Here is a 12,102-nt window from a genome sequence, read left to right as displayed (position 1 = left end):
CCCCCTAAGAACAAGCATTAAGTTAAGTAGAGGAAAAGATTATGTACTGAAAACGAGGTATTAACATACATTCATGGAGGAGCAGGGGTTGTGGTCTTACTGGTTTGCTTAAAATGGGTGCTTTGTGACTGATCACAAACTTCATGGCAGCCCTTTTAGGAGAATACCCATGATATTTCATAAATTTTAAATATAACTCCTGTTACAGAAAAGCATAAACAATTAAGTGCCAATTCTAGATTCTAGGAGAACATGCTGTAATTTGAGCTGTAAAGTTGCAGTTTAATGTCCCTTAACTGCATGTTCACCTGCATAGCTGTATAAAAATGTAAACATTCAAATTTATGCAGATGAAAAATATCTGCTTTTTTTAAAACTATCAAATCACATTCCTTAATCTAAAGTAAAAGAAGAAGTAAAAAGAAGAAGGTGGGGGAGGAAATGTTCCAAAACAATTGCTACAGAGTAGAAAACTATCACTGAGTCTTGGAAAAATTGGAATATTGAAAGAGAAAGAGCATCAGGAGTATTGGTTTGGTAGTACATTGTGTGCCGTGCAAACAGTCCAAATCATAGACACAGGACAAAGTGATAATGCAGTGTGCTCTGAATTGTTATGAAGATAATTCAGCTTTAAAGGAACCCAGCTTTGATTTAGCATTGTATCTTTCCAATCAGCTTGATTTAGGATATGGCTTAATTGTAATGCATGTTCCTGCTTCCTGGTTTATGGTAACCACTGCTGAATTTAACAATAGCATCACAGACTAGACTCCTTCCAGAAATTCAGCTATTTATGACTACAGTTCATTGTGAAAACTTGTGGGGTGGAAAACAGCATTCTAAATTCAGTATGTTAGGGCAGTATCTTTAATAAGCCAACTCACAATGTGCAAGATTTCCAGTTATCAAAACTCCAGACAAGACTGTAAACTAATCAAAAGGCATAGGGGAGGGGGAAAGAGCTTGTATTAAAAACATGAAGTCTGCATTTAACTATAGTCTAAAATGAATTAATGAAGAGAATTGCAAACTTTTCAGCCTTTTTAACAACATCAGTTAGTTGAAAAGGTGTTCCCAGACGCCTGTTTTACAAGAGTCTCCTCATCCCGTTTCAGAGTTCACTACTAACTGCAAATTAATAGCAGTATTTTTTTAGCTTGTTTATAATTTACTAGAAATTGTAAGTGAGCAATGGAAGGCCAAATTTGTTGCTAACACCCAATATATTAAAGGTGGCTATTGCAGATTGTACGGAAAACTGTTCAGTGATGTGTTTCCTTTTTTGTAGGGATCAGCTAGCAGTCACCCTTCAGTTGGCCCAAAATGAAAGAATTATTTATCCACCATTAGATATCATTCTCCACTAACACATCTGTAACAGCAACTTGTTGTATCAGAACATGGTGTGACTTGTTTTCTTTTAAAGATGAAAGCACTAAAACTCCTCTGAGTAATGTTAACAGGCACATCACCTGATGATGCCTTAATGAGTGCTCTATTAAGAATCCCGTGTAATAATGTTTCACAAATACAGAAGCCATTTGCTTAAATGGTTTTCAGACAAAATCTTTGATTTATTTTTTTTTTTTGGTTTATGCACCTCACTAATCTAATAATCAAAATATAATCTCTTTAAGAGCAAGATTATTCTGAATGCAGAACTTCACCAATAAAGGGATGCAATAAAAACATTAGAGGAGCGCTTTGTAGATTATACATAAACAAAGGATTTAGTATGGCTATTTGTTCACTTTAAAAAGGTTCTATGGCTATCTCAGAAAAGTCCCAGGCTATTGTTTCTATAATAGTCCTGTTTATTAAGCCGTTCCTTAGTAACATCTATTTACACTAAATGGGAGCTCAAGATGGGTTACATACCACTCTATACTTGCATTTTTGCCACAACAAAAACACTGTAAGTAGGCTGAGCTGAGAGAGAGATTGGCCCATAAATATCCAGTCAGTCTCCCTAGCTAAGGGCAGACCCAAACCTGGATTTTGCCAGTTCTAGTCCTAGAATCTCCATCATAACACCACATTGGTATGAATTATAATAATAAAATTTGATGAATATCTACTCAGAAGCAAGTCCCAGATTTAGAGCCTCTCAGACTTTCCATTTGCAAAATTGTGCAAAGTATTTTGAAAGCTAGGATTTAAATCCTGCAAGAATTTTGCAGTCTTTATAATGTCAAGATGGGAGGGAGATATTTCTAATTACTGATGTGGGGCAGGACTTTTGTCCCTCCTCAAAGCAAAATTTGTTTGCTTGGTTATTTTATATATCAGATTTCTGTTATAATAGTTCCCAATATGATTTAGAATGAACACAAAACTATTTATAATAGCAATAGCAATAACACTTAGATTTATATACTGCTTCTAAGTGCTTTATAGCCCTCTCTAAGCGGTTTACAGTCAGCATAATGCCTCCAACAATCTGGGTCCTCATTTTTACTGACCTCGGAAGGATGGAAGGCTGAGTCAACCTTGAGCCTAGTGAGATTCGACCTGCCAAATTGCTGGCAGTCGGTGATCAGCAGAAGTAGCCTGCAGTACTGCACTCTAACCACTGCACCACCTCAGCTCTTTATAATCAAAATAATAAATCAAATCATTATTTACAATATTTACAAACCCATCAAGCAATAATCATTGTACTTCTTGCCTTTGTTGTTGTTCTTTTGAGGTTTACATAGCCTATCATTGGTTGTAACTATGGTAAATACATTATACTTCTACTCGTCCAATAACTGCCTAAATTCTCATCTAAATCAGAATTAAGCCAGCTTCAAAGCTGGGGAAAATGACAACCCAGAGAATCCAATGCTGGAAACTGCCTCTAATCTCAAGAAGGGAATCAGATGAATTCTGTGATCCCTGGGAAACTGCCACGGAGGTCATACAGAAGTACTGAAATCCATCAAAGACTTGACTTCTGCCAGATAGAAATGCCAATGGGAATAATGGAGATGGCTGATTTCTCTCATCAGCCTGGTGCATCTTCTCCTTTTTGAGAAGATGCACCATTAGAAAAGGAAGATCAATTGGAAGCTTGCAAGAGTTGAGAACTGAAGTGGGCCTTTACATTGTCTTGCTGCTCCTTACTTTGTTACAAGTGAATTAATACTTTAACAGATCTGTGGTGCCACAAATTTCTGATGATTTTAGCAAGGTGCCATAATACTGGAAAATGATATTGAAATGCAATTTCTCTTCTTTACACGTTTCCCTTTCCTTGTCTTTCTCCAGTATGTGGAAAAGGTCAAGTGATTACAGGGCAGTATCGCATGCTTGCCAAGCATGGTGGCTATGTGTGGCTTGAGACCCAAGGAACAGTCATCTACAATACTCGGAACTTGCAGCCTCAGTGCATAATTTGTGTTAACTATGTTCTAAGGTAAGGCAGCTAAAATCCCGAAGAATGCTAGCTAAATGAGAATTGTTAAAGAAGTAATATAATCTGAGCAGTTTTGCATGTTTCTGTAGGAGGTCTCAAAGATGCTTTTTCCTCAAGGAAGATGTTTCACTTCTCATCCAAGAAGCTTCTTCAGTTCTGACCGAATGGTGGGAACTGACCTGACCTGAAAGAAGTTTCTTGGATGAGAAGTGTAATGTCTTCCTCAAGAAAAAAAACAAAATCCTGTTGCTTTTTGAGAAAGCACATTTGAGACAGCCATTACCTTGATGACTGGGAATCTCCCTAGACACTTTTTATGAAGCTATATGCAAATCCCTCAAATAACAGGGCAAGTATGGAGTAGGGAAACTGTGGCCCTGCAGATTCTGTTGGAGAATCCCAGAACCAGAGATGGTTGTAAGCCAACAATATCTAGTTGTCCACAGATCTTTGGTTAACTCTCTTATTGTTGTCCTTTGTATTTATATGAATACTGTCTTCCATAATACAAAATGTCTAACACTTTATCTTGTTAGTGAAATAGAGAACAACGACATTGTATTCTCCTTGGATCAGACAGAATCACTTTTTAAGCCTCATATGATGGCCATGAACTCTATATATGACCATGGAATTTCAGTGGCTGATAAGAGTGACTTCTTATTCACCAAGCTGAAGGAAGAACCAGAAGAACTTGCTCAGTTGGCACCAACACCAGGCGATGCAATTATTTCTCTTGACTTTGGTTAGTAATATTTTGGGAAGAATAAGTGGTGAAAATCATCTTGTGTTTGTATAGTAGTTAACCACAAGAGAGCTAGTAGATTGTAGCATCTCCCACAAAGTATCAGATAAACACAGTGATAGATGATGGATGGATGGATGGATGGATGGATGGATGGATGGATGGATGGATGATGGATAATTATTATGTTTCATACTGATTATTACTCTAATTCTGGATATTTTAATCAGTACAAACAGCCAAGAGTTATTTTGATTGTGGCAGAGTGGAAGTATGGTTAATTGACTGATTGTTATTGATTGATTAAAGAAAGTCATTTATTGGCATATCAGTGACTTCAAACTTATAAAAGAAGCATTAGTGACCATTGAATGAGGCTTAACATCTCCCATTAAATTAAAATTTAGCTATCCGCTATTTGGGAAGTAAGGTAAGCTTCCCCATCTGAATATATTTCCCAATTTGTTTTCTTTTTCTTAAAAAAGTACTAGAATTGCTAGTACCAAGGATGAGCTGACCTTGCTTGCCTCAATTTCAGGAACACAAAAGTTTGAGGAAATTCCTACCTACAACAAAGCTGTGATGACTCCAAACACTCAGTGGGCTCCAGAAGGGAAGAACCAGGCATCCCAGACTGAAAAGCTGACCGTGCCATCATTTACCTTGCCTCAAGCGGCACCTGGCAGCAGTACACCCAGTGCAAGCAGCAACAGCAGCTGTTCCACCGTAAGAAAGAACTTTGCATTGAAATCTGGCAACATTGCCAGCTTTGAAGTGTGGGGTGTTTTTTTTCACCAGCACTAATTGGAATTATAGTAGAAATTGTTTTTTTAAAAAGGAATTACTTCCAGTTGCCTTTATCCACTGAACCCAAAACCAATATCAAAGGCTGATGGTGGGTGAGATTAGTTTGGTGTAATCCTACTTCATTCAGAACATAAAAAAGAGAGAAAAGGAATGACATTTTCAGAGAATGTATTAGTAACACATACACACACACACACACACACACACACACACACACACCGGTATCTTCAAAGGGAGCAGTCATTCCCAGACCTCAAGAGGTTAATATGGAAAGTCACCAGTAAATACAAAAGCAAGATCGGGAAAGAAGTGCTCCCATACAGAAATGCAAATATTTCCTATTATCTCATCTGATTATATATCAACCTTTAAGCCAGAAAGCAGTGGGACCCAGTTTACAATTCTCTCACTCACTGGAGTTTTGGCTAAATCAGCTCTGATCCCTGAATCAGCAGAAGGAGAAAAAGAAGCACAATCCAGTGTTCTCTGTTTCTGTCATCATTTTTGCATCATATTTTGAATGTGAAGCAAGACACAGCTTTGCATCTCCAAGCTAAAAAATGGGAGCATCAGGACAGTTGGCCATGTCTTTTCTTTCTGACATTTCATTTTATGCAGCTAACTGCATTACGGCCATTTGTGTACTTGCTGATAGTCTGTTTTCTCATTTCATCCTAAAGCCAAGTAGCCCAGGAGATTATTACACTTCTTTAGATGAAGACCTGAAGATAGAGATGATTGAGAAGCTTTTTGCCATGGACACAGATGCCAAGAATCAATGCAGCTCACAGGTATGAGAAACCATGAATAAATTAGCATCAAATCAAAACTCAAAAGAGTATTTATTTATTTATTATTTATTTATTAGTTCGATTTATATGCCGCCCTTCTCCGGAGACTCAGGGCAGCTTACACTGCATTAAGCAATAGCCTTCATACTTTTGTATATACCTGCTTAGTAGGGCTTTTTGCCCCCCCCCAAGTGGTGTTCTGTTTTATACAAAGTCAGCTTATTGCCCCCACAAACCGGGTCATCATTTTACCTACCTCGAAAGGATGGAAGGCTGAGTCAACCTTAAGCCTGGTGAGAATTGAACTCACAGTAATTGCAGGCAGCTGGCAGCTAAGTGCTACTTTAATAGCAGCAGTTTAGTCTGCTGCGCCACCAGATATGTTGTTTCAGTTCCTTCCATGCAGAGTTAAGAGTCAGTGGCTACTGCTCTTATTCATTAAAATGGGAAGTAGTTATAGTGCAGGGGTTCTGCATTAATGGGAGAGATATAATGGAAAAATTATTTCCATTTCCCTAGACTGGGATTTTCAACCTGGCAATGTCAGGCTAGGGGCTCTTTATATAACATATATAATATCTGACAGATCAGAGGTGGTATTCAGCAGATTCTGACCAGTTCTGAAGAACTGGTAGTGGAAGTTTTGAGTAGTTCGGAGAACCAGTAAATACCACCTCTGACTGGCCCCGCCCCCATCTATTCTTTGCCTCCCGAGTCCCAGCTGATCGAGAGGAAATGGGGATTTTGCAGTAACCTTCCCCTGGAGTGTGGAGGGAATGGAGATTTTACAGTATCCTTCCCCTGCCACGCCCAGTAAGCCACACCCACAGAACTGGTAGTAAAAAAATTTGAATTCCACCACTGTGACAGATGCTACAACTTCCATCATTTTTGGTCATTGTGCTATAGTGCTGTAGTCTAAAACATCTAGATGGCTGGAGAATTTGGTTTAAATTTGGGAAATTGGGAAATTGCAAAGCCATATCCTACATGGAGTAAGGCATATTGTGCCTTAGACATTGTTCTGGGACATGAGAGAAGAGAGGGATTCTAGTTTTCTACTTTTAAATTGTAAATTTGTTTTTCTTTACTGCCCCATCCCTTTTAATTTTCATTGGACAGACTGACTTCAATGAACTGGATCTTGAAACTTTGGCTCCTTATATTCCCATGGATGGAGAAGATTTCCAGCTGAGCCCTATCTGTCAAGAGGAGCGTCCTCTGTGTGAAAGTGTCCCACTTCCCCAGCACAGCTTAAGTAACATGAATAGTCTCTTCCAACCACTTGCTCCCTCTTCCCAAAGCGACTTCCTGCCAGAGAAATATTGCCAGTCAGGATCTGACAAAAGCATGCCACCAGGCCAAGGGACTCTGCCACTGGCATTCTTCAACCATGGGAGTCAGTCATCTTCATTCTTGCTGCCCTACTATGCACAAGCCAACACTCCACTATCTTCAATGGGTGGGAGACCAAATACACAGTGGCCACCTGACCCACCATTACAGTATGTGCCAACAAAATGGAGAGGAATCAGCCATAAATCTTTAACAAGCTCTGCATCAGACTCTCCATCACTGCATTTGCCCAACATAAGCACAGATAGGAAAAGGTAATTCAACACAGAAAAGGATTTTGAAGATAATAAACAAAAGCAGTTTAAATACAGCAAAATGATAGCTAGATTTTTCATTTTCCACATTCTGTACATTCATGCTTGTGGAGGTAAGTGGTTGAATCAAAAAGAAGAAATGAAAAAGACAATACCTGTTAACAATAAAACAGAAACATCAGAGCAAAGCTTGTTATCATATAAAAATAGAAAGTTCCCAGCAAAACCATTTGTCAAAGGGTCAGAGAAAGGTCATGGTTTTGTATGCCTATTTTTAAAGAAGTTATCAGAGCTACAATTAAAGAGATTATGTGCTAGGAGTTGAAAATGACTTCATGGCACATAATCATATCTCTTCATTAAAAAAAACTTCAAAATATGCTCACATACTGTGAGAATATTTGCACAGTGCGTGTGTACAACAACTCTTTTTCTAATCACTGCAGCTGAGCAAGGATTCCACTTATTTCATTAGAGTCATCCTTTCACCCAAAATAGAAAAGGGGAAAACTTGAGGAAACAATGAGTGTTGCTTGTCTCGCTGGGTGGAGTTCTGAGTGATCCACAATTTTTAATCAATTTTATTTCTATTTTGAAATTTCCCTGAAAGTCACGAGCTGCACCAAGCATTTAACTATCTTTTAACAAACCCACATACTTTCAAAGGAGGATGAGGGCTGTACATTCCCTGGAAATTATGCCAGGTGATAATCTAGTGTGAGTATCAAGGGCATTGTAGGGAGGGAGAAAATAAGGCTGTATCCCAAAGTGTTTATCCATCCATCCATCTGAAGCCTCTCTTGGGTTGAGAGGAGTTTAGCATACATTCCTATCTTTAAACCATCTGAAATGTTAAGTTCTTTCCCCTCAGCATACCACAATGAAGGGGAGGAGTACAAAAAATATAATTCTTGTTCCCAGCATCCCTCTGTGCCTCCCAGGAACCTTGCAGACTATACACTTTATAGGGAATCTGCTCCAGTTGCACCTGAGAAAATTAAAGGGCAAGAATTCCAAATCCACTTGTGTCTTATAATCTTGGAACAAGGCACTCAAGACACAAGGAAACTCAGTATCCTCGATAGTGGTTAAGGAGTTGGAGAAAGACTGAGGAGACTTAGATTACCAATAGTACTGGGTTACTTTGGGCTAGTCATTTTTTCTTAGTTTAACCAGCCTCCATAATATTGTTGTAGAAAAAAAATGGAAAGAAATTTTATGTATGTTGCCTTGAGTTTCTGACCAAGAACAATATATAAATCTGACAAATAAAATTATAATTAAAATAATAAATGGTTGGTACAGCCAATAGGGAAGGGATCCATATGATTGGCTTTATCCATGAGGGGGTGGTTTTTAAGCAACTCCCAGACCACCATTTATCTTTGCACAATTTATTAACTTTAGAGATAAACAAACTGCTAATGTTGACTTCGGGTATCAACGAGTGAATGTCTATGGCGCAAGCTAGTGATTTGCCCACACCAGAGAGTCAACAGTACTTAGGCAATAGAAACTAACTGCAGAAAACAGTTGTTGAGCAATGGTTAAATAAAGTGCTATTATCAATTTGCACAGCTCATTCTGTTCTTTCCATTTCAGCTTTCTGATAGGACATTTTACAGAAATAATGTTTCAATTTTTATTAACATTGACGCACCTTATTAATGTTTATCATTTGTTAATGTTTATCATTGTGCCAGTTATGAATCTCATATTACTGTTCTAAACTACTAGCCACTTTTGTCTTAGTAAAAATATTTTTGCAAGCTTCTGTTTTAACCATTGATATAGGAGCATATCTGAAAAAGAAAAGATTTCTCAGACCAACATGTCACATTTCTCTAAATTAAAATAAAGCTTGTTTCAACTTAATTTTAAAAAATTGTTTGTTTTGATAGATCACTGGAAAGTTTTGGGCAGCGTGGCATAGATATAAATCCAGCCCAAATAGCTCTTGCCAACAGTCTGAAGTTGAAGCGGCAGTTAGATTATGAGGACCAAACATTTCAACATTTGAATGGGGTAAATTTATTATGACTGATCTCTATATTTTACCTTTCATGGTTTTAAATATAAGGCTGTACAAGTTTCATTCTTTGAGTCTTTGTGTTTTACCTTACCTACCATAGACACAAGATGACATATCCGGCCTTAATCCAACCCACTTAATGTTGAAAAGAATGAAAATTCTCAGAAGTGAAAACTGTGCATTGCTTTCAGAAAAGAAGTCACTCAGCACAAGTGTCCTTAATGGTAAGAATTTTTATAAATTGATAATACAGCAATAGCATTTAAACTTATATACCACCCCATAGTACTTTACAGCACTTTCTGATCAGTTTACAAATGTCGGCATATTGCCCCCAACTATCTGGGTCCTCATTTTACTGACCTCAGAAAGATGGAAGCTGAATCAACTGTGGACTGGTCAGAATCGAACTCCTGGCAGTAGAATGCAGTGTCAGCCTGCAATACTGCATTCTAACCACTGTGCCACCAGGGTTCATATATGACCAAAAGAAAACACACATAGTGGGATAGGTCACTGTTTGGTGGCTGTGAGCAGAATACCAAAAATTATGTAACAGAGGTATGTACATGCTTTGTCTTTCATATTTACCAAATTCTATGTTACCTTATCTACACTCTGCTTCATCATTCTTAAAAGTAAAAGTTCTGCTGAATTACAGCAGTGGACCATCTTATCTAGTGTTATTTCACACAGTGAAAATTCAGATACTTCTGAGAACTCTACAGGCAGGTCAAATGATAATATCCAGCAGTGGTTTCTGTAATTCAGAACCAGGAGTCATCCAGCAAATCTAACTGGCATGAAATTCTGGATGGATAGTGGAAAAATATTTTGATTTGACAATGATTAAAATACATTGTCAATTACCATGAGATATGAGGTTGATTCATAATTTAAATGTCTTAAAAAGAAGCTTAGACAAATGCATAATGGCCACTAGCCATATGTTGGCTATTTATCTCCTCTAGGATTAGAAGAGATATGTCATCATAAAAAACAACAACATAACAATAACAATAATAATAATTGCTGGAAGCAACCCGTAAATGCTGGCAGCAACCCGTATCAACCATCAGTGCCAGTCAATAATATTTGTAATACATTTTTAAATGTTCAGTTAACTAGGTTTCATGTTTAATGAATAACAGTATATAACAACAACAACAACAATAATCCAAAGCTGTCCTACCTACTTTTCAGTATCATATATTCACAAGGTCGATACCCAACTGTCAAAATACCTTTAGGTTTTTCAGCTATCTTTCAATGACTTTTGCCAAGAGTAAGAATATCTCTGTATTATATATTAATGAAAACTGGGTGCATGAATTCATTGTTAATATCTAATCTATTCATGCTTATACATAGCTCCATCTTCCATTACTGCCTATTATATGTATACATAAACTAGTTCTAACCTTGAAAAATCTTTGTAACTTAAGATATTATGAACTGATGCTCACCATTAAATTGATTCTATTGGCTGCTTAATTTCCTTCTGCAGATGTTTGCAATCTGAAAAGTATCCATAGAGAATAATTCATCATTCCTGAAATTGCTTTACAAAAACATGGGACTTCTATCTGCCCCACCACCATCACCACACACAAATACTTTCCCAGGCAAAATATAAATTTGACTATGTGAAGCATTCTATTTCTAATAGTATTTTTAAAGCCAATTTTTTAATTTTGTAATTGTAGACAAGTTTCTTTATAACCTACAAAGAGGCCCAGGCCAGCCAGCACATGTGATGCAGCAACAACAGCAAGATATACCCCTGTCCTCTGGCAACTCTGCAAATAATTCCAAAGCTGTGTACTCTCCACCTTTTTACAAAACCCCTTATCAGGACTTCAGTGTATTGCAAGCTCATAGGATGTCAGGTAAGTGTCATGTCAAATTTAGAAAAATTACATACAGTAATTAAAATTTCGCTTTTTAAGAAAGATACGCGTGCTTTAAATCATTTCCTATAGTAGGTGGGGTGGGCTCTTTCTCTGAAATGTTGAAAGTAATCTAACCTCTAACTGAGGAGGTACCGTGATCAATCTGCTCAACAAATAAGTTGAAGTTTTTTCCATAGTCTCATAAATAAAGCTCAGTTGCTAGGGTCCCCTTGGATCTTGTACTGTTTTTGACTGAAATATGGAAGTGGTTTGCCATTACTACCTTCTAGAATATTTTTTTTTTCTTCCCAGTTCCCAATAATTGAGATAGCTATTCTTCTCTTCTCTTCTCTTCTCTTCTCTTCTCTTCTCTTCTCTTCTCTTCTCTTCTCTCCTCTCCTCTCCTCTCCTCTCCTCTCCTCTTCCCTTCTCTTCCTCTTCCCTTCTTTTCCCTCCTCTTCCTCTTCCTCTTCCTCTTCCTATCCCCCCTTTATTATTTTTACAAATAACTCAAGACGACAAGCTCATTTAATCCTCCTCCCTCCTCCTATTATTCCTCATAACAATCCTGTGAGGTGAGGTGAGTTGGGCTGAGAGAGAATGATTGGCTCAAGATCACTCAGCTGGCTTTCAAAGCTAAGGTGAGACTTGAGCTCACAGCCTTTGGCTTTCTAGCCAAAGCCCCTAGACCAGACTGTCTCTTTGAATTTGATTAATCTCTCTTAGTTAATAAACTGGCTATAGAAATCTATATGATGGTTGATATAAGTCAAAAGCAGCATTGTTTTGTAAAATAACCAGAGGTGCTAGAAAACCAGAGAA

General features: G+C 37.7%; 1 protein-coding gene across 2 annotated transcripts in view; it reads left to right on the top strand.

Annotated features, from left to right (window-relative positions):
- The window catches only part of EPAS1 (endothelial PAS domain protein 1), a 111,986-nt gene that overhangs the window by 94,469 nt on the left and 5,415 nt on the right, over nucleotides 1-12,102 (top strand). For both annotated transcript variants that reach the window (XM_070932357.1, XM_070932356.1), the window contains exons 8-15: nucleotides 3,256-3,403; nucleotides 3,940-4,148; nucleotides 4,687-4,874; nucleotides 5,636-5,746; nucleotides 6,869-7,356; nucleotides 9,258-9,381; nucleotides 9,489-9,612; nucleotides 11,095-11,277. In XM_070932357.1, the coding sequence (XP_070788458.1) occupies nucleotides 3,256-3,403; nucleotides 3,940-4,148; nucleotides 4,687-4,874; nucleotides 5,636-5,746; nucleotides 6,869-7,356; nucleotides 9,258-9,381; nucleotides 9,489-9,612; nucleotides 11,095-11,277 (1,575 nt within the window). The remainder of the gene's footprint in view (nucleotides 1-3,255; nucleotides 3,404-3,939; nucleotides 4,149-4,686; nucleotides 4,875-5,635; nucleotides 5,747-6,868; nucleotides 7,357-9,257; nucleotides 9,382-9,488; nucleotides 9,613-11,094; nucleotides 11,278-12,102) is intronic.

The sequence above is a fragment of the Pituophis catenifer genome, unplaced genomic scaffold, assembly GCF_029215685.1.
Source record: "Pituophis catenifer annectens isolate HBS135680 unplaced genomic scaffold, rPitCat1.0.hap2 SCAF_1, whole genome shotgun sequence".
Taxonomy (NCBI): Eukaryota; Metazoa; Chordata; class Lepidosauria; order Squamata; family Colubridae; genus Pituophis; species Pituophis catenifer.
Note: the sequence above shows the minus strand (reverse complement) of the source record. Positions and strands in the feature narration are given on the sequence as shown.